This window comes from Salmo salar, chromosome 12 (genome assembly GCF_965601325.2).
Source record: "Salmo salar chromosome 12, fSalSal1, whole genome shotgun sequence".
In the NCBI taxonomy this organism is placed as follows: domain Eukaryota; kingdom Metazoa; phylum Chordata; class Actinopteri; order Salmoniformes; family Salmonidae; genus Salmo; species Salmo salar.
Genome location: NC_138302.1, coordinates 72,997,107 through 73,024,768, shown reverse-complemented (window position 1 = coordinate 73,024,768; position 27,662 = coordinate 72,997,107). Strand labels below are relative to the sequence as shown.

The 27,662-nt window shown below is 44.0% G+C and overlaps 2 protein-coding genes across 2 annotated transcripts; both read left to right on the top strand.

Moving 5' to 3' along the window:
* Positions 1-1,941: 1,941 nt before the first annotated feature.
* Positions 1,942-4,282, top strand: LOC145859545 (H-2 class II histocompatibility antigen, A-U alpha chain). The gene is made up of 4 exons (XM_082959285.1): positions 1,942-2,110; positions 2,589-2,834; positions 3,083-3,364; positions 3,647-4,282. The coding sequence occupies exons 1-4, from the start codon at positions 2,053-2,055 to the stop codon at positions 3,766-3,768; spliced, it is 708 nt and encodes a 235-aa protein (XP_082815411.1). The 5' UTR covers positions 1,942-2,052; the 3' UTR covers positions 3,769-4,282.
* Positions 4,283-6,265: 1,983 nt separating this feature from the next.
* On the top strand, positions 6,266-11,815 carry LOC100136577 (H-2 class II histocompatibility antigen, I-E beta chain). The gene is made up of 6 exons (XM_082959284.1): positions 6,266-6,555; positions 6,764-7,033; positions 8,559-8,840; positions 10,226-10,339; positions 11,062-11,079; positions 11,176-11,815. Exons 1-5 carry the CDS (start codon positions 6,495-6,497, stop codon positions 11,070-11,072), a joined length of 738 nt encoding a protein of 245 aa, XP_082815410.1. The 5' UTR covers positions 6,266-6,494; the 3' UTR covers positions 11,073-11,079; positions 11,176-11,815.
* Positions 11,816-27,662: the final 15,847 nt, after the last annotated feature.

Genomic DNA, 27,662 nt, shown 5'->3' with positions numbered 1-27,662 from the left:
GAGAGTGATGGGACTTTCCAAACCACGGCCTTTAAATAGAGGAAGTATAAACAGCCAGGTCTCTGGTCTGAACCCAGGATGAGGGTTGGAATGAGGAAGAGCAGAGGACCTGGCCAGGGAACATTGAAAACCAGGAGGACTGGTTCAGCTCTCCTGTAGAATATAAACTGCTGCATTCAGGACATCACACTTTGAGTTGTAACATTAAACTATAGCAGGTTTGGACCAATGAAATCCTGCCTGGAGTTCATCAACAATACATTTGTCATCCAGGTTAATGGTTACCAGAGAGCAGCCTGGGGGTTGTAGTTAAGAGAGGACAGGTCATCATTACCCTTGGCTTTGGGGGTTTAGGGGGTTTAGGGGGTTTAGGGGGTTTGGGGGCTTTGGGGGTTTAGGTCTGATGACTATATGAAGCTTTATTAAATAAAATGTGATTGAGTGAATCGTTGATGTTGTTATTAGTTCCTGACTGCAGTATGAGGTTTCCTTTGTCATCATAAACTATTCTGGCCAGTATTTATTCAACATAATGATGATAGACAGTAATACAGCCTCATCATGTAGACAGTAATACAGCCTCATCATGTAGACAGTAATACAGCCTCATCATGGTAATCAGTAATACAGCCTCATCATGTAGACAGTAATACAGCCTCATCATGTAGACAGTAATACAGCCTCATCATGTAGACAGTAATACAGCCTCATCATGTAGACAGTAATACAGCCTCATCATGTAGACAGTAATACAGCCTCATCATGTAGACAGTAATACAGCCTCATCATGTAGACAGTAATACAGCCTCATCATGTAGACAGTAATACAGCCTCATCATGGTAGTCAGTAATACAGCCTCATCATGTGGACAGTAATACAGCCTCATCATGTAGACAGTAATACAGCCTCATCATGTGGACAGTAATACAGCCTCATCATGTAGACAGTGATACAGCCTCATCATGGTAGTCAGTAATACAGCCTCATCATGTAGACAGTAATACAGCCTCATCATGTAGACAGTAATACAGCCTCATCATGTAGACAGTAATACAGCCTCATCATGGTAGACAGTAATACAGCCTCATCATGTAGACAGTAATACAGCCTCATCATGTGGACAGTAATACAGCCTCATCATGGTAGTCAGTAATACAGCCTCATCAGTAGTTCACGATGTGTAAAGACTTTCAAAGAAATTCAGTAACTCCTACTTCCAGGACACAGAGAAACCTTCAGTAGTCTTTATAACGAGGACTACAAGCTTCTTCCTGTCCTTCTGTTGTGCCACAAATGTCTCATTCAAGTTGAAGCTTTGCCCTAGTAATTAACATTAAAACACTCAACGGTAAATGTATTGTTCAAGTTGTGAGAGTGTTTTCAGCAGGATGTTTAACTCTGTGGTCTGAGATGTGAAGTGGACCAGTCACAGGAAGTCCCTGTAAAGATGGTCCCCAAGTCTGCTCTTTGGGGGTGTTTTATTTTCTGTCAGGTGATATTATACCTGTAAAAGGTGCTGGAGGCTCTACACATATTTACACCTGACTGTCAGTACCTGTCATGTTATCTGCTCGTCTCAGTACCATGGTAACCTACTGAGGTAGACTGCTTTAGGAGCCAAGTCATCAGGTCTCAGCCAACCAGGTGTGAGACTGGGTCAGTCTCCCTGGTGCTGTGACCCCGTGACCCCGAGCACAGAGTTGATGAACAGCTGCAGGGGTTGTTATGGGAGATGAAGAGGTCAAAGGGGAAAGAGGAGGTTCAGTGAACTACACTAGATGGCATTTATATGATTTACAATCAATCTAAAACATAATACAGTAATAATATATATCTCTGTACTTCATCTGGGCAGGAAGATTCTCAAAGCCTCAACAGAAGTGTGAGTGACGGCGTCTACCTAGTTACAGCTGAGTAAGGATGAAACAAGTGACCTGATTGGTCATATTGTTCAGGAAGCTGCTGCAGGGAAAAGGTTGCTTCCCTCCAGTGAAGGTTCACACCAGTCAGAGCTGTTCAGTTTAGTCCTCCTGTCTCTCTGTTGTCTGAACATGAAGACCTCTGTGATTGTCCTCATCCTCTGCTGGCAGGTGTATGCAGAACACAAAGGTAAGGAAATAGTATTAAGTTGATGAGGGAAAGAAAATAATATAATATATGACCAAAAACTTCCTTACGAGAGCTTCTAATGTTTAAAATGGATAATATTGACCCCTGTGTGACTGAATTAACACATTAGTGAAGCTCCTTGGTTATGGACTATTAGGGTTAGACCAGGGACAGGGGTGGTGGGTTAGTTAGTGGCTAGTTAACAGTGATAGTTAGTTGAACATCATAAACCTCCTGTAGTGGTTTAAACAAATATAGTATTACCACATTATTCTGTCACTAATACAAACATTGAAGGGTTAAAGGATGTGTTCATGCTGGTAAAGAATGAGAGGAATATGTTATTATATGTTATTAAATGTTATTAAATGTTATTAAATATTATTAAATGTTATTAAATAATGTGGCTGAACATCACAGCGATGAGCCTCCAGATGTAATATACTAACAGTGTGTTTTATTGGGTTTCTTTTCTCAGTTCTGCATATTGATTTATATATTAGTGGATGCAGTGATTCAGATGGACTGGACATGTATGGACTGGATGGGGAAGAGATGTGGTACGCAGACTTCAACAAGGGGGAGGGAGTGGTGGCCCTGCCTCCGTTTGCAGATCCATTTACCTTCCCTGGATTTTATGAAGGGGCTGTAGGTAACCAGGGGGTATGCAAAGCAAACCTGGCCGTAAACATAAAAGCTTACAAGAACCCAGAAGAGAAAATAGGTAAGAGAGAGAAGTAATTTAGAGTGAATGAATAGGATTAAAGTAGTAAATAGTCACCTCACTATAACCTGTCATAACCTCTGTGGAGCTCCACTATGATCAGTTTTAACGTTACTACAACAAGCCTGATCAACGCTCCAATACACTACAGACTAATGTCATGTGACCTAATGCAGATGGAACAGTGTTTCAGCCCAAAGCGATGACAACACAACCAGGAAGTATGAATGTTAAATGTGTTTCCATAGACCCTCCTCACAGCAGCATCTACCCCCGGGACGATGTGGACCTGGGGGTGGAGAACACCCTCATCTGCCATGTCAGCGGGTTCCACCCTGCACCTGTCCGAGTCAGGTGGACCAGGAACAATCAGAACCTGACAGAGGGAGTACGTCTCAGCACCCCCTACCCCAACGCTGATTTCACCCTCAACCAGTTCTCCAGTCTGCCCTTCACCCCAGAGGAGGGAGACATCTATGGCTGTACTGTGGAGCACAAGGGCCTCGCTGAGCCCCTGACTCGGATCTGGGGTGAGACGACGCAGCACGTTTAGTCTGCAGTACTTTCACTGCTTATGAATATTCTAGTGTCACAAATTCATAGTTTTAGTCATTTGCAATTGATAAAATGAGCTTGAAAACATCAGTTCATCGCTTGATGTTCTTCCTCTGTGTGTGTGTGTGTGTGTGTGTGTGTGTGTGTGTGTGTGTGTGTGTGTGTGTGTGTGTGTGTGTGTGAGTGTGTGTGTGTGTGTGTGTGTGTGTGTGTGTGTGTGTGTGTGTGTGTGTGTGTGTGTGTGTGTGTATCCACAGAGCCTGAGGTGATCCAGCCCAGTGTGGGTCCTGCTGTGTTCTGTGGAGTGGGTCTGACTGTGGGGCTGCTGGGAGTGGCTGCCGGAACATTCTTCCTCATCAAAGGGAACCAGTGTAACTGAGACTACAGCTGTCAGAGCGTCATGACAAATCTGTATAAATACAGAGGACCTCACCATCATTTAGACTGTCTTTGTTAAAACTGTGTATATAGAGTGTAGATGGCAAAGAGGAAAGTGAGGTTAAACTACAGATAATATAGTTTCAGGAGGGGTTATGAGGGGTTAAAAGGGGTTATAAGGGGTTATGAGGGGTCATGAGGGGTTATGAGGGGTTATGAGGTGTTATGAGGGGTTATGAGGGGTTATGTACATGACGTGTACTGGAGATGTATCCTGTTTGGCCCCTTCAGAGGTAGAGCATAACAATAGTCTGATATAGTAAAGATTTCAGCAGTCTGCTAATTATTATTACAATCATTTCATATAACTAATATCATTAAGTTGACTTAGTAATATACAGTTTTATATAATTACATAAACTGTTAATACAATCACCCAGCATGTTTATGTTTACTGTTGATCCTCGGGGTCTCTGTAGTCATGCTGCTGAATAAATCATTTTTAATTACGTTAACTTGGTTGTCAGTCATCACTAATTACAGACGTCACTGAGTGCTCAGGGTTGTGGTGTGTTACAAACTGCTGACAGACACAGGACCCAACCTGGCCACCCTAATGAGGAAGAGGGAGGTAAACTGGGAATTAGCTCCACAAATTGATGTATGCCGGGGGTACGAGTGTACGTCCAGTTTGAGTTATAGTTGGTGTTGGTCCATTTTTAACCTTATATGTTTTTATTAAAGCTTATTAGCCCTGAAACCCCCTGGTCTCTGTCTTCTGGTCCCACTGTCACATGTGACCCCTCCCCCACCTACCTATGGCCACAGCTCATTCCACTGAGTCTATTGGATGTAAATGTACAGATAAACATCCACCCACAACAGTTTGGAATGAATAAACTAGCATTATGGGACAGAATGAAACTTCTGTGATCTGCCACATGTTAAAACAATAACCAGGCCATTCCACATGTTGAGTGCCTTTTATGTCCAGGTGACGTTTGTACATTTTGATAAAACACTCATGGACATTAATATGGAGTTGGTCCCCCCTTTGCTGCTATAACAGCCTCCACTCTTCTGGGAAGGCTTTCCACTAGATGTTGGAACATTGCTGCAGGGACTTGCTTCCATTCAGTCAAAAGAGTATTAGTGAGGTCGGGCACTGATGTTGGGCGATTAGACCTGGCTCGCAGTCAGCGTTCCAATTCATCCCAAAGGTGTTCGATGGGGTTGAGGTCAGGGCTCTGTGCAGGCCCTTCCCCAAACTGTTGCCACAAAGTTGGAAGCACAGAAATCGTCTAGAATGTCATTGCATGCTGTAGCGTTAAGATTTCCCTTCACTGGAACTAAGGGGCCTGAACCATGATAAACAGCCCCAGACCATTATTCCTCCTCCACCAAACATTATAGTTGGCACTATGCATTGGGGCAGGTAACGTTTTCCTGACATAGACCAAACCCAGATCCGTCTGTCAGACTGCCAGATGGTGAAGCGTGATTCATCACTTCAGAGAACGCTTTTCCACTGCTCCAGAGTCCAATGGCGGCGAGCTTTACACCACTCCAGCTAACGCTTGGCATTGCACATGGCGAGCTGAGACTTGTGTGTGGCTGCTCGGCCGTGGAAACCCATTTCAACTGAAGAAAGATGCTCTTCAGCACTCAGTGGTCCCGTTCTGTGAGCTTGCGTGGCCTACCACTTCGCAGCTGAGCCGTTGTTGATCCTAGACGTTTTCCACTTCACAATAACAGCACTTACTGTTGACCGGGGCAGAAATTTGACGAACTGACTTGTTGGAAAGGTGGCATCCTATGACGGTGCCACGTTGAAAGTCACTGAGCTCTTCAGTAAGGCCATTCTACTGCCAATGTTAGGCTATGGAGATTGCATGGCGGTGTGCTCGATTTTATACACCTGTCAGTAACAGGTGTGGCTGAAATAGCAGAATCCACTAATATGAAGGGTGTCCACATACTTTGTATATATAGTGTCTAGCAGTGTGTTTCATTTAAATAAATGTGCTGTTTTCTCTGATAATCCCCATTTTGACCTGTTCCACTTCTAGGAAGATGTTAACCCAAAATGTCCCCAGGTTTTCAGCATCATTATAAAGCCCTAGTCTGGAGATTATTGTTACTGTACTTTTTGTATGAAAAAGGAAGATAGGAACTCTCCAAGTTCCACATTTTATCTGGTCCCACAAGGCATTGCCTGCGTAGCTCCACAAGGTGAAAATCAGAGAAAAGTAAAAGTCTGGACCGACCTGTTTAAGGTGTGTTTTATTCAATATAACGTGACGGGTCGAAGCTCGGGGAAGCGCCTCCCTTTCTGAGCAGCCAGTGTAGAGGTCACAATATATCGTTTCATACACATTTTCTACTTCTTTAATTTAAAGTTTTAAAAAATGTTGTCAGGGTATTTGGACTCTTAGCCTGGTGATATTGAACAGTTTGATACAATTTAGCTACATAATATTACAAAATCTTCCAAGGGACAGTTTAACCCTTTTTATATAAGGTCATCTTGTGGGGTCTAAATCAAATGTAATTAAATGTTATGTTATATAATATTTACATGGTTAGCAGATGTTATTGCGAGGGTGGGGTCTGCCTGGTAACATGTGACGCTGTGTGTCTGCAGCAGATGATTGGCCCATTTCCTCAACAGATAAATAATTTCCTCTGAGCTGCTGCCTTCAGTTCAGTCTCACCCAGCAGAGGAACATGTCGATGTCTATCTTCTGCGTTTCCCTGACCCTGGTTTTGTCCATATTCTCTGGAACAGGTAAGTTGAGAACAAACAAATAGTTTGTTGATCATGTCTGAGTTGTTGTTATTATTATTTGTACATGTTCAACTTCACCTGAAGGACTGATATTATAAGTAATTCTGAAATATTCAATAATTTGCTGAAGAATCTTCATCTCCCAGAAGTTGTTCTCTCTGACAGTTAATCTGACAAAACAATGATCTGTATTATGTTTTCCTTCCAGATGGATATTTTGAACAGGTTGTGAGACAGTGCCGATACTCCTCAAAGGACCTGCAGGGTATAGAGTTTATAGACTCTTATGTTTTCAATAAGGCTGAATATGTCAGATTCAACAGCACTGTGGGGAAGTATGTTGGATACACTGAGCTGGGAGTGAAGAATGCAGAAGCCTGGAACAAAGGTCCTGAGCTGGCTGTAGAGCTAGGGGAGCTGGAGCGTTTCTGTAAGCATAACGCTGCTATCTACTACAGTGCCATACTGGACAAGACAGGTGAGCAGGGCTCCTTACCACCACTGTCCTCTGACTGAGGAAGACATTTACTATTTCATTCAGAATAATGTTATATAGAGATCTGTCTGATGAAGATAATGGTGGAGATTAATTAATATATTTATCTAGACTGAAGGTAAACACTTAAAACAGGATTTTTATCTAAATTGGATGGATGAATAACGTGTTTTTTCTTCAATAGTTTTATAGCTGCAACTATATTTAAACACTGAGTTATATCTGAAAACACAATATTAACAGATAACATTACAGTATGACCAGTCAGCTATGTAGTGACATTACAGTATGACCAGTCAGCTATGTAGTGACATTACAGTAGGACTAGTCAGCTATGTAGTGACATTACAGTAGGACTAGTCAGCTATGTAGTGACATTAAAGTATGACCAGTCAGCTATGTAGTGACATTACAGTATGACCAGTCAGCTATGTAGTGACATTAAAGTATGACCAGTCAGCTATGTAGTGACATTACAGTATGACCAGTCAGCTATGTAGTGACATTACAGTATGACCAGTCAGCTATGTAGTGACATTACAGTATGACCGGTCAGCTATGTAGTGACATTACAGTATGACCAGTCAGCTATGTAGTGACATTACAGTATGACTAGTCAGCTATGTAGTGACATTACAGTATGACCAGTCAGCTATGTAGTGTCATTACAGTAGGACCAGTCAGCTATGTAGTGTCATTACAGTATGACCAGTCAGCTATGTAGTGACATTACAGTAGGACCAGTCAGCTATGTAGTGACATTACAGTAGGAACAGTCAGCTATGTAGTGACATTACAGTAGGACCAGTCAGCTATGTAGTGACATTACAGTAGGACTAGTCAGCTATGTAGTGACATTACAGTATGACCAGTCAGCTATGTAGTGACATTACAGTAGGACTAGTCAGCTATGTAGTGACATTACAGTAGGACTAGTCAGCTATGTAGTGACATTACAGTATGACCAGTCAGCTATGTAGTGACATTACAGTAGGACTAGTCAGCTATGTAGTGACATTACAGTAGGACTAGTCAGCTATGTAGTGACATTACAGCAGGACTAGTCAGCTATGTAGTGACATTACAGTAGGACTAGTCAGCTATGTAGTGACATTACAGTAGGACTAGTCAGCTATGTAGTGACATTACAGTAGGACTAGTCAGCTATGTAGTGACATTACAGTATGACTAGTCAGCTATGTAGTGACATTACAGTATGACCAGTCAGTATGATATACATTACAGTATGATATACATCCAATAATATATGGTGAACTATGGAATATATGATAAACATCCAATAATATACAGTGAACTATGGAATATATGATAAACATCCAATAATATATGGTGAACTATGGAATATATGATAAACATCCAATAATATATGGTGAACTATGGAATATATGATAAACATCCAATAATATATGGTGAACTATGGAATATATGATAAACATCCAATAATATATGGTGAACTATGCTGACATGTTTCTGTTTCCTCCGTTAGTTGAGCCCCATGTCAGACTGAGCTCAGTGGCTCCCCCCAGTGGCAGACACCCTGCCATGCTGATGTGCAGCGCCTACGACTTCTACCCCAAACCAATCAGAGTGACCTGGCTGAGGGACGGACGTGAGGTGAAGTCTGATGTGACCTCCACTGAGGAGCTGGCTAACGGGGACTGGTACTACCAGATCCACTCCCACCTGGAGTACACACCCAGGTCTGGAGAGAAGATCTCCTGCATGGTGGAGCACATCAGCCTCACTGAGCCCATGGTGTATCACTGGGGTAAGGGGGGATACTGGGGTAATGGGGGATACTGGGGTAATGGGGGATACTGGGGTAATGGGGGATACTGGGGTAATGGGGGATACTGGGGTAAGGGGGGATACTGGGGTAATGGGGGATACTGGGGTAATGGGGTGATACTGGGGTAATGGGGGATACTGGGGTAATGGGGGATACTGGGGTAAGGGGGGATACTGGGGTAATGGGGGGATACTGGGGTAAGGGGGGTAATGGGGTAATGGGAATATACTGGGGTAATGGGGGGATACTGGGGTAATGGGGTGATACTGGGGGGATACTGGGGTAATGGGGTGATACTGGTTTGGATACTGGGGTAATGGGGTGATACTGGGGGGATACTGGGGTAATGGGGGATTCTGGGGTAATGGGGGATACTGGGGTAATGGGGGGTTACTGGGGTAATGGGGCGTAATGGGGTGATACTGGGGTAATGGGGGGATACTGGGGTAATGGGGTGATACTGGGGTAATGGGGTGATACTGGGGTAATGGGGTGATACTGGGGTAATGGGGGGATACTGGGGTAATGGGGTGATACTGGGGTAATGGGGGGATACTGGGGTAATGGGGTGATACTGGGGTAATGGGGGATACTGGGGTAATGGGGATACTGGGGGGGTAATGGGGTGATACTGGGGTAATTGGGTGATACTGGGGTAATGGGGTGTGAGATTGGGGTAAGGGTGTGAGAGTGTGGGGTTAGAGTGGGGTAAGTGTGTGAGAGTGGGGTAAGGGTGAGAGTGTGGGGTAATGGGGTGAGAGTGGGGTAAGGGTCTGAGAGTGGGGTAATGGGGTGAGAGTGGGGTAAGGGTGTGAGAGTGGGGTAAGGGTGTGAGAGTGGGGTAAGGGTGTGAGAGTGGGGTAAGGGGTGAGAGTGGGGTAAGGGTGTGAGAGTGGGGTAATGAGGTGAGAGTGTGGGGTAAGTGTGTGAGAGTGGGGTAATGGTGTGAGAGTGGGGTAATGGTGAGAGTGTGGGGTAATGGGGTGAGAGTGGGGTAAGGGTATGAGAGTGGGGTAATGGGGTGAGAGTGGGGTAAGGGTGTGAGAGTGGGGTAAGGGTGTGAGAGTGGGGTAAGGGTGTGAGAGTGGGGTAGTGGGGTGTGAGTGGGGTAAGGGTGTGAGAGTGGGGTAATGGTGTGAGAGTGGGGTAAGGGTGTGAGAGTGGGGTAATGGGCTGAGAGTGGGGTAAGGGTGTGAGAGGGGGGTAAGGGTGTGAGAGTGGGGTAATGGGGTGATACTGGGGTAATGGGGTGATACTGGGGTAATGGGGTGTGAGGTAAGGGTGGTATACATGCTGTGTGTGTATTTAATAGAATACTGATATTGAATCCCAGTAATATTGATGAATGATCCTCTCTCTGACAGACCCGTCCCTGCCTGAGGCTGAGAGGAATAAGATAGCCATCGGTGCGTCTGGTCTGGTGCTGGGAGCCATCTTAGCCTTGGCAGGACTCATCTACTACAAGAAGAAGTCTTCTGGTGAGGTCATCAGTGTGTAGATAACATAGATATATAAACTCTAGAGAGGACACAGGGCTTTATAACAGGACAGTAGTGTTATACAGCACATGGAAGGAATGATGACAACTTGATGTAATAGTGAATAGAACAGAATATGGGATGGTGTTCATCAATATGTGAATGTTATAATGATTCATATTCTCTCTGTCTCTCTCCCTCTCTCTGTCTCTCTCTCTGTCTCTCTCTCTGTCTCTCTGTCCCTCTCTCTGTCTCTCTCTCTGTCTCTGTCTCTCTCTCTGTCTCTCTGTCTCTCTCTCTGTCCCTCTCTCTGTCTCTCTCTCTGTCTCTCTGTCTCTCTCTCTGTCTCTCTGTCTCTCTCTCTGTCCCTCTCTCTGTCTCTCTCTCTGTCTCTCTGTCTCTCTCTCTGTCTCTCTGTCTCTCTCTCTGTCTCTCTCTCTGTCTCTCTCTCTGTCTTTCTCTCTGTCTCTCTCCCTCTCTCTGTCTCTCTCTCTGTCTCTCTCTCGGTCTCTCTCTCTGTCTCTCTCTCTGTCTCTCTCTCTGTCTCTCTCTCTGTCTTTCTCTCTGTCTCTCTCCCTCTCTCTGTCTCTCTCTCTGTCTCTCTCTCTGTCTCTCTCTCTGTCTTTCTCTCTGTCTCTCTCCCTCTCTCTGTCTCTCTCTCTGTCTCTCTCTCTGTCTCTCTCTCTGTCTTTCTCTCTGTCTCTCTCTGTCTCTCATAACAGGGGTGCTGTAGTACTAAGGTGAGAGTCCTGTTCTGATGAATTCCCAGTTACAGTGTCTCATGTTAAAGATGTCATTATAGTCATTTATCTCTCTACCTGTTTACTGTATTTCAGGCTTGAAGACACGTTGCTGAATCTGCAGCAGAAATGGATCCTAAATGAGATGTTCTCGCCTGTTATGAATCAGTGTTCCTGATTGGACGTTACTGCTGGACTGTTTAACTGGACATGAATCAATACTTTCTTAATGAAGCATATTGTTGGTAACATATATTATCCTTTCACCTTTCATATTAATCCATTAACAACTATAGGCTTGATAGTATTTAGACAGTTGTTTATTAATAGATGTGGTAGAGATCTGCTATAACACAGTAAGTTATTCTAGGGGTTATTTACCTGCTGAACTGTTGTCTTTTCACTAACAAATAACACACCTGTTCTTAAAGGAACAGCGGAATATGTTCAGTAAATGGTGAAAATACTGTGGTAAAACAGGTTTTGAGAGACGCTGGTTAATGAGAATAGATTCAGTCTTTGATTTCATTTCTTCATGTTTTAGACTTTAAAAGTCCCCTGTACTGCCATCACCTCTGGAAGTAACCTCCTTCATGTCTCATTCATAATGTCTATATGGTTTCAGCACCCTTCATTTTCTGCTCTGTAATGGTTGTCTTGTCTTCTATATAACTGGGACATATTTTAGACGTTCCTCTGATTTGGTACAAGCTTTTCAATAAACCATTAAACATGTCGTGATGCAGTCTGTTTACTAGGCTGGTTGATGTTTTCTTGGTGTCTGAGGCCAAATGACGGTGGCCTTGAACAAGTCGTGTATCGGCCACTTCCCTGTGGTTGGTGTGACGTCCTGAATCCTACATCGATCTCTTTCTCCTATAAACTCCTGTAGATCTGAAGGATCCAGGTTTAAACGGTGGTCATTACCTCAGCTGCCTTCTGATTGGGTATCACGTACGACCACAGGGACCAGGGGGATGTCATGAACAGTAGAAAGGCTTTGTTATAGACTTATTTATTGATTTATTTATTTCACCTTTATTTAACCAGGTAGGCTAGTTGAGAACAAGTTCTCATTTACAACTGCGACCTGGCCAAGATAAAGCAAAGCAGTTTGACACACATAACAACACAGAGTTACACATGGAGTAAAACAAACATACAGTCAATAATACAGTAGAACAATAAGTCTAAATACAATGTGAGCAAATGAGTTGAGATAAGGGAGGTAAAGGCAAAAAAGGCCATGGTGGCGAAGTACATACAATATAGCAAGTAAAACACTGGAAGTAGAAATATAAATAATAACTTCTGCTGTTCACGACTATAGGCCACATTTACATAATATGCTAATCCAGTTATTGTTGACATCTCAACATTGACCTGCTTTTGAACATATTATTGACATGTACAGTATATTGCATGTCAACTGTACATATAAAGTGCAAACCTGGGTTTAACCTGCTCTATACAACACAGGGGCAGGAGCCATCAGTCCTGAGTCTGCAGAGAGACTGACCACCATTTAATGTGGTGACCCACCTAAAGGCTCTCAAATGTTCTTTACTAGATAATAAAAACATGTTTCTAGTCTGGTCTGGAGCTACAGCCCAGTGAGAATGACCTGGGAAACCCTGGGTTACAACTCCTCATATCTTTACATATTACACACAGAGAGAGAGAGAGAGAGAGAGAGAGAGAGAGGTACGAGGACCACAGGACCCAGAAACTGCTGTCTACTTGCTGCTTACTACATCCATCCTGATAATTGTAATACTACATACTGTATACACTCTGCACGGCTGTGTAGTGGTGTACGACCTTATTCTCCGTAGTCTCCATGGTAACATTGACCTGTTCTGTCTCCTCCTGTAAAGTAAGACATGCTGTACCTCTAGGACTCGTGAAGCTGTGTGTAACAGACTCGCTGGTTTACAGGCCTCAGACAAGGTGCTTCCTCCTCGTTTTAAAGGCATCATTCAGTCAACCACACTGCTACATTTACCTCCACCAGGTACGTGCAGATCAGGTCAAATCTGTCAGGACACATTTCTAAACTGATCATTCTGCACTGAACAAAAATATAAACAACATGTAATGTGTTGGTCCCATGTTTCATGAACTGAAATAAAATCACAGAAATGTTCCATATGAACAAAAATATTGTTTCTCTAGAATGTTTTGCACAAATTTGTTTACATCCCTGTTAGTGAGCATTTCTCCTTTACCTGACAGGTGAGGCATATCAAGAAGCTGATTAAACAGCATGATCTTTACACAGATGCACCTTGTGCTGGGGACAATAAAAGGCCACAGATGTCTCAAGTTTCGAGGGAGCAATTGGAATGCTGACTGCAGGATTCTCCACCAGAGAATGTTATGTTCATTTCTCTACCAATACGCTGCCTCCTACAATGTTTCAGAGAATTTGTCAGTACGTCCAACTGGCCTCACAACCACAGACCCCCTGTAACCACGCCAACCCAGAACCTCCACATCCGGCTTCTTCACCTGGGGGGGGGACAACTTCTGATTGGCTGGGCCTGGCTCCCCAGCACCCTGCCCTGTCAGGTTAAATCCATAGATTAGGGCCTAATGAATTTATTTCAATCGACTGATTTCCTTATTTGAACTGTAACTCAGACATAGAGAGACAGACAAACAGAGAGAAAGAGAGACATAGAGAGACAGACAAACAGAGAGACGGTGTAATGGCTGTCGTATAGAGGGGACCAAAGCGCAGCGTGTTGAGTGCTCATGATGATATTTATTATAACTCAAAATACTGAAACAAAATAACAAAGAGGGAAAAACGAAAGTGCACAGTTCTGTCAGGTACAGCGACTAAACAGAAAATAACTACCCACAAACACAGGTGAAACAAACCCCTACTTAAGTATGATCTCCAATTAGAGACAACGAGGACCAGCTGCCTCTAATTGGAGATCAACCCAAAAAACATCAACATAGAAATAGAAACCTAGAATTTAAACATAGAAATAGAAAACATAGAAAAACACAAAACACCCCCTGTCACGCCCTGACCTACTCTACCATAGAAAATCACCTCTTACTATGGTCAGGACGTGACAGACCGACAGAAAGAAAGAGAGAGACAGAGACAGAGACAGAGACAGAGTGTTGCTCCCATGCTGTGCTGTTGTCTTAGGTCTCTCTTTATGTAGTGTTGTCTATCTTGTCGTGATGTGTGTTTTGTCTTATATATTTTTTAATGTATTTGTATTATTAATCCCAGACCCCGTCTCCACAGGAGGTCTTTTGCCTTTTGATAGGCCGTCATTGTAAATAAGAATTTGTCCTTAACTGACTTTCCTAGTTAAATAAAGGTTAAATAAAATTCAAATACATTTTTTACAAAATATGTATGTATGTAGGGTACTCTGGATAGTGGGATGGAGCAATGTAGGTATTGGTTATATAATTTAAGACTTGTTATGTCAGGTGATTTCCCATACTGCCTCAGGCATGTTTCTGCCAAACAGGGTCACCTCAGGTCATCTGGAGGTACTTTGACTTCTCTGCCTGCCTCCTCAGGGTTAAACACTGCTGGGTTACAATCAACAGACATCCACAGTTACAACCGATCTGGTCTAATTAAAATGAATTTATCAATGGTTCTACATGAAATGTAGGTGTAGAGTTCAAATCTTTGAGAAGTTCAGCGATATATGATGAATAAATACTGATAATTAATCAGGTAGTGGAAATGTAATAATTTGTGCTCAAGGAGACATCAGATTCCCATCTTCAATGAGAAACTCTATTTAGTTAGATCAGACAGGTGTGTTCTCTTACCAAATAATGACACTAACATATTTTACTAAGAATGTGAGAGTAGAGTGAATCACCTAGCTGGTCTCTAACCCAGGTTACCACCACCAATGAACAACACCCTAACCCCTGTCCCAATAAGGGATATCAGTAGGAGGTGTGTTTATTGGGCCAGTATAGTTAGGCCCTGTCCAGAAGGAACCTCCCCTCCTCTCTAGGTACTTATGTAGATGTAACAAGTTGACAGCTGTAAACAACAGGGTGAATGTTGAAGTAAATCTCAGCTCTCAAGAAAACCCCTATTGATCATAGTGATTCAGGAGGACCATTAAAACAGGTCAACATGCCCCACCAACATTATACTATACTGAAAGCTCCAAAATTGTAGGCTTAAATCAAATCTATTATGAGAACAGTTAGATTAACCAATACATGACCTGGAGTAGCAGGAAGATTGGAGTACTATGAACTGATAAACTGTAACGTAGCCTCTCCATGGAGGGGGGGGGGGGGGGGGGGGGGAATCAGGAGCAGGAGAGCAGAAGGGTTCCAGGAAAATCCACCATTTATTTTGGCAGATCCGAAAAACACAACGACACATACAGGGGAGAAATCTTTACTCCATAATGCCTACAAGCAAAATGTCCACGGTAACACATACTGTACAAACAACTAATAACACCCGTGGTGCTATTATACGCACCCCTTTACATGTAGCCAACAGCAAAATAATCCCGCACACAGCCTAACCTGCTGCGGGGAAATATAAAGTCCTGGTGGAAGTCATGACATACACAGGAATTAGAACATTAATATGGGACATTCTGAGAACATGGTAACCACGTTCTGGGTTCTGTCTGACATTTGGATTTTTATATGTTTTCATTTCACCTTTATTTAACCAATAACACAATAGAAAAGTCTATATACAGTGTGTGCAAATGAGGTAAGATTAGGGAGGTAAGGCAATAAATATGCCAATAGTGGCAAAGTAATTACAATTTAGCAATTTACACTGGAGTGATAGATGAGGATGTGCAAGTAGAAATACTGGTTTTACAAAAGAGCAGAAAAACATACAAATATGGGGATGAGGTAGTTGGGTGGGCTATTTACAGATGGGCTGTGTACAGATGCAGCGATCGGTAAGCTGCTCTGACAGCTGATGCTTAGTGAGGGAGATATAAGTCTCCAACTTCAGTGATTTTTGCATTTCGTTCCAGTCATTGGCAGCAGAGAACTGGAAGGAAAGGCGGCCAAAGGAGGAATTGGCTTTGGGGGTGACCAGAGAGATATACCTGCTGGAGCGCGTGCTACAGGTGGGTGCTGCTATGGTGACCAGCGAGCTGAGATAAGGAGGGGGTTTACCTAGGAAAGCCTTATAGATGACCTGGAGCAGGTGGGTTTGGCGACGAGTTGAAGCGAGGGCCATCCAACGAGAGCAAACAGGTCGCAATTGTGGGTAGTATATGGGGCTTTGGTAACAAAACGGATGGCACTGTTATAGACTGCATCCAATTTGCTGAGTAAAGTGTTGGAGGCTATTTTGTAAATGACATCGCCGAAGTCAAGGATCGGTAGGATAGTCAGTTTTACGAGGGTATATTTGGCAGCATGAGTAAAGGAGGCTTTGTTGCGAAATAGGAAGCCGATTCTAGATTTAATTTTGGATTGGAGATGTTTGATGTGAGTCTGGAAGGAGAGTTTACAGTCTAACCAGACACCCAGGTATTTGTAGTTGTCCACATATTCTAAGTCAGAACCGTCCAGAGTAGTGATGCTGGACGGGCGGGCAGGTGCGGGCAGTGATCGGTTGAAGAGCATGCATTTAGTTTTACTTGTGTTTAAGAGCAGTTGGAGGCCACGGAAGGAGAGTTGTATGGTATTGAAGCTCGTCTGGAGGGTTGTTAACACAGTGTCCAAAGAAGGGCCAGAAGTATACAGAATGGTGTCGTCTGCGTAGAGGTGGGTAAGGGAATCACCAGCAGCAAGAGCGACATCATTGATATATACAGAGAAAAGAGTCGGTCCGAGAATTTAACCCTGTGGCACCCCCATAGAGACTGCCAGAGGCCCGGACAACAGGCCCTCCGATTTGACACACTGAACTCTATCTGAGAAGTAGTTGGTGAACCAGGCGAGGCAATCATTTGAGAAACCAAGGCCGTTGAGTCTGCCGATAAGAATACGGTGATTGACAGAGTCGAAATCCTTGGCCAGGTCGATGAAGACGGCTGCACAGTATTGTCTTTTATCGATGGCGGTTAAGATATAGTTTAGTACCTTGAGCGTGGCTGAGGTGCACCCATGACTGGCTTGGAAACTGGATTGCATAGCGGAGAAGGTACGGTGGGATTCAAAGTGGTCGGTAATCTGTTTGTTAACTTGGCTTTCGAAGACTTTAGAAAGGCAGGGTAGGATGGATATAGGTCTGTAGCAGTTTGGGTCTAGAGTGTCTCCCCTTTGAAGAGGGGGATGACCGTGGCAGCTTTCCAATCTATGGGAATCTCAGACGATACGAAAGAGAGGTTGAACAGGCTAGTAATACGGGTTGCAACAATTGCGGTGGAGAATTTTAGAAAGAGAGGGTCCAGATTGTCTAGCCCAGCTGATTTGTAGGGATCCAGATTTTGCAGCTCTTTCAGAACATCAGCTGTCTAGATTTGGGTGAAGGAGAAGTGGGGGGGGGGGGGGGGGGGGACTTGGGCAAGTTGCTGTGGGGGTGCAGAGCAGAGCTGTTGACCGGGGTAGGGGTAGCCAAGTGGAAAGGATGGCCAGCCGTAGAAAAATGCTTATTAAAATTCTCAATTATCGTGGATTTATCAGTGGTGACAGTGTTTCCTAGCCTCAGTGCAGTGGGCAGCTGGGAGGAGGTGCTCTTATTCTCCATGGACTTTACAGTGTCCCAGAACTTTTTGGAATTAGTGCTGCAAGATGCAAATTTCTGTTTGAAAAAGCTAGTCTTTGCTTTCCTGACTGACTGCGTGTATTGGTTCCTGACTTCCCTGAACAGTTGCATATCGCGGGGACTGTTCGATGCTATTGCAGTCTGCCACAGGATGTTTTTGTGCTGGTCGAGGGCATTCAGGTCTGGAGTGAACCAAGGGCTATATCTGTTCTTAGTTCTACATTTTTTGAATGGGGCTTATTTAAGATGGAGAGGAAATCACTTTTAAAGAACAACCAGGCATCCTCTACTGATGGGATGAGGTCAATATCATTAAGGAAATCTTCTCCTACTCTAACATAAAAACATCCTAAAAAGGTTCTCAGAAGGTTTTTGCTAACATATATAGAATGTTACTCTAACTAACAGAAAACTGGACACAAACATTAGGGGAACTTTACAGGTAACATTACAAAAACATTATCGCTCCCTAGAATTGTTAGCTGGGTATGCCCCAACCACAGGACACGAGGGGTCACTGAACAGGACACGAGGGGTCACTGAACAGGACACGAGGGGTAGTATCCTGTACTGCTGTTTCCTTTACATGGTAGTAATCTGTACTGCTGTTTCCTTTACATGGTAGTAATCTGTACTGCTGTTTCCTTTACGTGGTAGTAATCTGTACTGCTGTTTCCTTTATGTGGTAGTAATCTGTACTGCTGTTTCCTTTACGTGGTAGTATCCTGTACTGCTGTTTCCTTTACATGGTAGTAATCTGTACTGCTGTTTCCTTTACGTGGTAGTATCCTGTACTGCTGTTTCCTTTACATGGTAGTAATCTGTACTGCTGTTTCCTTTACGTGGTAGTATCCTGTACTGCTGTTTCCTTTACATGGTAGTAATCTGTACTGCTGTTTCCTTTATGTGGTAGTATCCTGTACTGCTGTTTCCTTTACATGGTAGTATCCTGTACTGCTGTTTCCTTTACATGGTAGTAATCTGTACTGCTACTACCAGTAATCAGAGAAACCTGCAGTAGTCTGTCTACCAGGACCAGAAGTTCTTTCTATCCTTCACTTGTGCCACAAATCATTCAAATCAAAGCTTTCCCTAGTAACTAGTGATAAAACACTAACAGCAAGCCTATTGGTTAAACTGCGAGAGTTGTCAGAGCAGTGGGGACTTCCCAGACTGGTCTGTCTCAGCAGCTTGTTTCCCTCTCTGTGGTCTGAGCCGTTCAGCAGTCACAGGAAGTCCCTGTAAAGATGGTCCTAAAGTCTGCTGTTTGGGGCCTTTAACAGTTTGGGAGTGTTTTATTTTCTGTATCATACTGTCATATACCCAGCCTGCACCTGTTAAATCTGATTGATGAACATTCACTACATGTATTTACAACTTAGTGTGTCAGTACCTGTCATGTTATCTGCTCACCTTAATACCATGTTAACCCACTGAGCTAAAGCCTGTGTATTACCTCTGGAATTTAACACCAGTCATTGGTCCCAACCAGGGGTTGATACCAGGTCACATTGATGCTTTGACCTGGTTGATGAACAGCTGCAGCGGTTGTTATGGGAGATGAGGAGGTCAAGGTTCATTCAGTAAATCACTGTATTAATCTTTAGTAAACAGTAAACAGTACTGAATCTGGGATGAGTACAGGATGTAGTAGGATTTGAAAATATCCCCTTATAGATTCCCAATATAACCCCAGAATTTTTACCCAAGTTTAATATGGTGAAAACCTGTGGATTTAATATGAAGGAAATGGACCCTTGTTTCCATCGTGGAGAGACTGGTCCTCGGCCACTCACAGTGGGATTACACCTCTCCCTGGCAACAGCTGATACAGTGAGAAAAACAATAAATGTTGTTTTCCTATTGGCTAATATGTAACAACTGAACTGAAACAGAGAGTGATGGGACTTTCCAAACCACGGCCTTTAAATAGAGGAAGTATAAACAGCCAGGTCTCTGGTCTGAACCCAGGATGAGGGTTGGAATGAGGAAGAAGTGACTGATGAGCAGAGAAACCAGATGAAACTGTATCCCAGGGTTTTCAGACGACAGGCAGGTTTTCCTCTAACTGTTTACCTGGGCTTTGCTCCTTTCATATTTATTTTGATCCTGACAAACTCCTCTTGCCTGTGACAAGCATACCCATAACACGATGTGGCTCAGTAGCTCAGTTGGTAGAGCATGGAATCTCTATATATACATATATATCATATATATACATCTCTCCCTAGTAACTGGTGAGAACGCTACCTTCCATTTTTCGATTGGTTCTGATTCAGAAAATGGAACTTCAGAACGTTCAGGATTCTTCAGCTGTTCAGTAGACTTTTGGTCCCAGAATTGGCCAAATAATGGCCTGCCCAGCATTTATACATGACCCAAAGCATGATGATGTTAATTACTCCTGTTTTCAATATACTTTGTATCCCTCATTTACTCCAGCGTCTCTATTATTTAGTCAGTTATCTGTAGCTGCATAAAGATCTTTACACAAGGACACCATGATAAAGGACATGGTGATATAGGACATGGTGATATAGGACATGGTGATAAAGGACATGGTGATATAGGACATGGTGATATAGGACATGGTGATATAGGACATGGTGATAAAGGACATGGTGATATAGGACATGGTGATATAGGACATGGTGATATAGGACATGGTGATAAAGGACATGGTGATATAGGACATGGTGATATAGGACATGGTGATAAAGGACATGGTGATATAGGACATGGTGATATAGGACATGGTGATAAAGGACATGGTGATATAGGACATGGTGATATAGGACATGGTGATAAAGGACATGGTGATATAGGACATGGTGATATAGGACATGGTGATAAAGGACATGGTGATAAAGGACATGGTGATATAGGACATGGTGATAAAGGACATGGTGATATAGGACATGGTGATATAGGACATGGTGATAAAGGACATCATGAACTACTGAGTGGATAATGAGGCATCAACATTTACATTGGAGTCATGTAGCAGACGCTCCTATCAGAACGACTTACAGCAGCTAGGTGGGACAACCACGTATCAGGCATAGTAAGTACATTTTTCCTTCAAGTTGATATCAGCAGGGGTCAAGTATAAGTGTTAACCGTTCAACCACAGAGATAAAGCCAGCTCGTCCAGACTAACCAGTCTGGAAAAGGCCTGAACCATCTGAAGTTCCATTTTATAAATCTGAACCAATAGAAAAATGGAAGGTAGCGTTCTCATCAGTTGCTAGGGAGAGATGTGTGGTGTCCCAGCTGAACTGTCACATCAGAGAATGAGAACACTGACCTTTTGTTCCTTTCTAACATTCATAACAACATACATTTTAAGTACAATTTCACCTCAAATTTCACATGATATTGAATAAATATCTAAACGATGAGACCGTGTGTGTTTCCTGGGCAGCCTGGCAGTTTGGAGAAGGTGCTTCCTGTACTGTTGCTATGATTACTTGCCTGAATACTACCTAAGGTCCCTGTACACGTCAGAGCAAAAACCATGACATGAGGTTAAAGGAATTGTCCGTAGAGCTCCGAGACAGGATTGTGTCGAGGCACAGATCTGGGGAAGGTACCAAAACAATTCTGCAGCATTGAAGGTCCCCAAGAACACAGTGGCCTTCATCATTTTAAAATGGAAGAAGTTTGGAACCTCCAAGACTCTTGCTAGAGCTGGACGCCTGGCCTAACTGAGCAATCGGGGAGAAGGGCCTTGGTCAGGGAGGTGACTAAGAACCCGATGGTCACTCTGATAGAGCTCCTCTGTGGAGATGGGAGAACCTTCCAGAAGGACAACCATCTCTGCAGCACTCCACCAGGAGCTCTCAGGACCCACCTGATAGCTGATATGTGATGAGGGTTCTGGCACAAATTGGTTGCCAGGTGGTGGATGAGGGGAGCGTCTCCCCTACTACGTAACATGCTTTGGGTGTCTAGAGAATAGATATAAGTCAAATCAATTCATTTAAAAAATGAGGGCAACATACATCCATTGTTTTGTCAGATTTCCTCAAGTAAATCAGTAAACTTACCTCAGTAAATTTGGTTTGGGTATCGTTGATGGACAGCAATATTCAAACCGAGTCTCTGATTTTCAATCAGATTTAAGTTAGGACTGAGACTATGGCTACCTGCTAGCATGCTAGCAGATACCCATAGACTTCCCGTCATTGCGCTAACACTAATTAGCATTGGGTCTCAAAACTACCTCTAACTTTCTTCACACTGGACACAGAGACATAAAACTGGTATCCAGGAGTTCATCTGACTCTGGGGAGTAAATAAAGGGCCTCAGTGCCGAAATACCAAAATATCCCTTTAACCTTTAAAACTACAGGTTTTGGTCAAATCCAACACAACGTGAAACCCTCTGTATTTTCAAGTATTGTAATATATGCCATTTCACAGAAAGGGTGAGATGCTGAAACTCATCAGACTATAGAGGAAGCTGAGGAAGGAGGACCACAGTCTCCCTCTGATGGACACAAGGGTTCATTACATGTTGGTCCATTTCCTGCATATTAAATACACAGGTTTTCACTACAGGGTTGAAATCTGGGGTTAAGTTGGGGCCACTTTCTGTTTCCTAAAGGTTAATAAACTGATTTACTTCATGAACCTGCAAATAAAGTGATGTTTAAAATGTTAAAACATGTAGAACCAATGATCTGCTGCAGAGAAATCATCTGTCTCTCTGTCGCTCTGTCTCTCTGTCTCTCTGTCTCTGTATCTCTGTCTCTCTGTCTCTCTGTGTCTCTGTCTCTCTGTCTCTCTGTCTCTCTATCTCTCTGTGTCTCTGTGTCTCTGTTTCTCTGTCTCTCTGTCTCTCTGTCTCTCTGTCTCTCTGTGTCTCTGTCTCTCTGTCACTCTGTCTTTTTGTCTCTCTCTGTCTCTCTGTCTCTCTATCTCTCTGTCTCTCTCAGTCCCTCTGTCTCTCTCTGTCTCTCTGTCTCTCTGTCTCTCTGTCTCTCTGTCACTCTGTCTCTTTGTATCTCTCTGTCTCTCTGTCTCTCTGTGTCTCTGTCTCTCTGTCTCTCTGTTTCTCTGTCTCTCTGTCTCTCTATTTTTCTGTCTCTCTGTCTCTCTGTCTCTCTGTGTCTCTGTCTCTCTGTCTCTCTGTGTCTCTGTCACTCTGTCTCTCTGTCTCTCTGCCTCACTGTCACTCTGTGTCTCTGTCTCTCTGTCTCTCTGTCTCTCTGTTTCTCTGTGTCTCTGTCTCTCTGTCTCTCTGTCTCTCTGTTTCTCTGTCTCTCTGTCTCTCTGTCTCTCTGTCTCTCTGTCTCTCTGTTTCTCTGTCTCTCTGTCTCTCTGTGTCGCTTTTTCTCTGTCTCTCTGTCTCTCTGTGTCTCTGTCTCTCTGTCTCTCTGTCACTCTGTGTCTTTGTATTCCTCTGTCTCTCTGTCTCTCTGTTTCTCTGTCTCTCTGTCACTCTGTCCCTTTGTCTCTCTCTGTCTCTCTGTCTCTCTGTTTCTCTGTCTTTCTATCTCTCTGTCTCTCTGTCTCTCTGTCTCTCTCTGTCTCTCTGTCTCTCTTTGTCTATGCCTCTCTTTCTCTCTGTGTCTCTGTCTCTCTGTCACTCTGTCTCTTTGTCTCTCTGTGTCTCCCTGTCTCTCTGTTTCTCTGTCTCTCTGTCTCTCTGTCTCTCTGTTTCTCTGTCTGTCTCTTTGTGTCTCTGTCTCTCTGTCTCTCTGTCTCTCTGTCTCTCTGTTTCTCTGTCTCTCTGTCTCTCTGTCTCTCTGTTTCTCTGTCTCTCTGTCTCTCTGTCTCTCTGTCTCTGTCTCTCTGTCTCTTTGTCTCTCTCTGTCTCTCAGTCTCTCTGTTTCTCTGTCTCTCTGTCTCTTTGTGTCTCTGTCTCTCTGTCTCTCTGTCTCTCTGTCTCTCTGTGTCTCTGTCTCTCTGTTTCTCTGTCTCTGTGTCTCTGTGTCTCTCTGTGTCTCTGTCTCTCTGTCTCTCTGTTTCTCTGTCTTTCTGTCTCTCTGTCTCTCTGTGTCTCTGTCTCTCTGTCTCTATGTTTCTCTGTCTCTCTGTGTCTCTCTGTCTCTCTTTGTCTCTGTCTCTCTGTCTCTCTGTCTCTCTGTCTCTCTATTTCTCTGTCTCTCTGTCTCTCTGTCTCTCTGTCTCTCTCTGTCTCTCTGTCTCTCTTTGTCTATGTCTCTCTGTCTCTCTGTCTATCTGTCTCTCTATTTCTCTGTCTCTCTGTCTCTCTGTCTCTCTGTTTCTCTGTCTCTCTGTCTCTCTGTCTCTCTGTCTCTCTGTCTCTCTGTGTCTCTGTCTCTCTGTCTCTCTGTTTCTCTGTGACTCTGTCTCTCTGTCTCTCTCTGTCTCTCTGTCTGTCTCTGTCTCTCTGTATCTTTGTCTCTCGCTGTCTCTTTGTCTATGTCTCTCTGTCTTTCTGTCTCTCTGTCTCTCTGTCTCTCTGTCTCTCTGTCTCTCTGTCTCTCTCTGTCTCTCTGTGTCTCTGTCTCTCTGTCTCTGTTTCTCTGTCTCTCTGTCTCTCTATTTTTCTGTCTCTCTGTCTCTCTGTCTCTCTGTCTCTCTGTTTCTCTGTCTCTCTGTCTCTCTGTGTCTCTGTCTCTCTGTTTCTCTGTCTCTCTCTGTCTCTCTGTGTCTCTGTCTCTCTGTCTCTCTGTTTCTCTGTCTCTCTGTCTCTCTATTTCTCTGTCTCTCTGTCTCTCTGTCTCTCTGTCTCTCTGTGTCTCTGTCTCTCTGTCTCTCTGTGTCTCTGTCACTCTGTCTCTCTGTCTCTCTGCCTCACTGTCACTCTGTGTCTCTGTCTCTCTGTCTCTCTGTCTCTCTGTTTCTCTGTGTCTCTGTCTCTCTGTCTCTCTGTCTCTCTGTCTCTCTGTCTCTCTGTTTCTCTGTCTCTCTGTCTCTCTGTGTCTCTTTTTCTCTGTCTCTCTGTCTCTCTGTGTCTCTGTCTCTCTGTCTCTAAGTCTCTCTATTTCTCTGTCTCTCTGTCTCTCTGTGTCTCTGTCTCTCTGTCTCTCTGTTTCTCTGTCTCTCCGTCTCTCTGTTTCTCTGTTTCTCTGTTTCTATGTCTCTCTGTCACTCTGTCTCTTTGTCTCTCTCTGTCTCTCTGTCTCTCTGTCTCTCTGTCTCTCTGTCTCTCTGTTTCTCTGTCTCTCTGTCTCTCTGTGTCTCTGTGTCTCTGTTTCTCTGTCTCTCTGTCTCTCTGTCTCTCTGTGTCTCTGTCTCTCTGTCTCTCTGTCTCTCTATTTCTCTGTCTCTCTGTCTCTCTGTCTCTCTGTCTCTCTCTGTCTCTCTGTCTCTCTTTGTCTATGTCTCTCTGTCTCTCTGTCTATCTGTCTCTCTATTTCTCTGTCTCTCTGTCTCTCTGTCTCTCTGTTTCTCTGTCTCTCTGTCTCTCTGTCTCTCTGTCTCTCTGTCTCTCTGTGTCTCTGTCTCTCTGTCTCTCTGTTTCTCTGTGACTCTGTCTCTCTGTCTCTCTCTGTCTCTCTGTCTGTCTCTGTCTCTCTGTATCTTTGTCTCTCGCTGTCTCTTTGTCTATGTCTCTCTGTCTTTCTGTCTCTCTGTCTCTCTGTCTCTCTGTCTCTCTGTCTCTCTGTCTCTCTCTGTCTCTCTGTGTCTCTGTCTCTCTGTCTCTGTTTCTCTGTCTCTCTGTCTCTCTATTTTTCTGTCTCTCTGTCTCTCTGTCTCTCTGTCTCTCTGTTTCTCTGTCTCTCTGTCTCTCTGTCTCTCTGTCTCTCTGTTTCTCTGTCTCTCTCTGTCTCTCTGTGTCTCTGTCTCACTGTCTCTCTGTTTCTCTGTCTCTCTGTCTCTCTATTTCTCTGTCTCTCTGTCTCTCTGTCTCTCTGTCTCTCTGTGTCTCTGTCTCTCTGTCTCTCTGTGTCTCTGTCACTCTGTCTCTCTGTCTCTCTGCCTCACTGTCACTCTGTGTCTCTGTCTCGCTGTCTCTCTGTCTCTCTGTTTCTCTGTGTCTCTGTCTCTCTGTCTCTCTGTCTCTCTGTCTCTCTGTCTCTCTGTTTCTCTGTCTCTCTGTCTCTCTGTGTCGCTTTTTCTCTGTCTCTCTGTCTCTCTGTGTCTCTGTCTCTCTGTCTCTAAGTCTCTCTATTTCTCTGTCTCTCTGTCTCTCTGTGTCTCTGTCTCTCTGTCTCTCTGTTTCTCTGTCTCTCCGTCTCTCTGTTTCTCTGTTTCTCTGTTTCTATGTCTCTCTGTCACTCTGTCTCTTTGTCTCTCTCTGTCTCTCTGTCTCTCAGTCTCTCTGTCTCTCTGTCTCTCTGTTTCTCTGTCTCTCTGTCTCTCTGTGTCTCTGTGTCTCTGTTTCTCTGTCTCTCTGTCTCTCTGTCTCTCTGTGTCTCTGTCTCTCTGTCTCTCGGTCTCTCGGTCTCTCTGTCTCTCAGTGTCTCTGTCTCTCTATCTCTCTGTCTTTCTGTCTCTCTGTCTCTCTCTGTCTCTCTGTCTCTCTCTTTCTCTCTGTCTCTCTGTCTCTCTGTCTCTCTATGTCTATGTCTCTCTGTCTCTCTGTCTCTCTATCTCTCTGTCTCTCTGTTTCTCTGTCTCTCTGTCTCTCTGTCTGTCTCTCTGTGTCTCTGTCTCTCTGTCTCTCTGTCACTTTGTCTCTTTGTCTCTCTCTGTCTCTCTGTCTCTCTGTCTCTCTGTGTCTCTGTCTCTCTGTCTCTCTGTTTCTCTGTCTCTCCGTCTCTCTGTTTCTCTGTTTCTCTGTTTCTATGTCTCTCTGTCACTCTGTCTCTTTGTCTCTCTCTGTCTCTCTGTCTCTCTGTCTCTCTGTCTCTCTGTCTCTCTGTTTCTCTGTCTCTCTGTCTCTCTGTGTCTCTGTGTCTCTGTTTCTCTGTCTCTCTGTCTCTCTGTCTCTCTGTGTCTCTGTCTCTCTGTCTCTCTGTCTCTCTATTTCTCTGTCTCTCTGTCTCTCTGTCTCTCTGTCTCTCTCTGTCTCTCTGTCTCTCTTTGTCTATGTCTCTCTGTCTCTCTGTCTATCTGTCTCTCTATTTCTCTGTCTCTCTGTCTCTCTGTCTCTCTGTTTCTCTGTCTCTCTGTCTCTCTGTCTCTCTGTCTCTCTGTCTCTCTGTGTCTCTGTCTCTCTGTCTCTCTGTTTCTCTGTGACTCTGTCTCTCTGTCTCTCTCTGTCTCTCTGTCTGTCTCTGTCTCTCTGTATCTTTGTCTCTCGCTGTCTCTTTGTCTATGTCTCTCTGTCTTTCTGTCTCTCTGTCTCTCTGTCTCTCTGTCTCTCTGTCTCTCTGTCTCTCTCTGTCTCTCTGTGTCTCTGTCTCTCTGTCTCTGTTTCTCTGTCTCTCTGTCTCTCTATTTTTCTGTCTCTCTGTCTCTCTGTCTCTCTGTCTCTCTGTTTCTCTGTCTCTCTGTCTCTCTGTCTCTCTGTCTCTCTGTTTCTCTGTCTCTCTCTGTCTCTCTGTGTCTCTGTCTCTCTGTCTCTCTGTTTCTCTGTCTCTCTGTCTCTCTATTTCTCTGTCTCTCTGTCTCTCTGTCTCTCTGTCTCTCTGTGTCTCTGTCTCTCTGTCTCTCTGTGTCTCTGTCACTCTGTCTCTCTGTCTCTCTGCCTCACTGTCACTCTGTGTCTCTGTCTCTCTGTCTCTCTGTCTCTCTGTTTCTCTGTGTCTCTGTCTCTCTGTCTCTCTGTCTCTCTGTCTCTCTGTCTCTCTGTTTCTCTGTCTCTCTGTCTCTCTGTGTCGCTTTTTCTCTGTCTCTCTGTCTCTCTGTGTCTCTGTCTCTCTGTCTCTAAGTCTCTCTATTTCTCTGTCTCTCTGTCTCTCTGTGTCTCTGTCTCTCTGTCTCTCTGTTTCTCTGTCTCTCCGTCTCTCTGTTTCTCTGTTTCTCTGTTTCTATGTCTCTCTGTCACTCTGTCTCTTTGTCTCTCTCTGTCTCTCTGTCT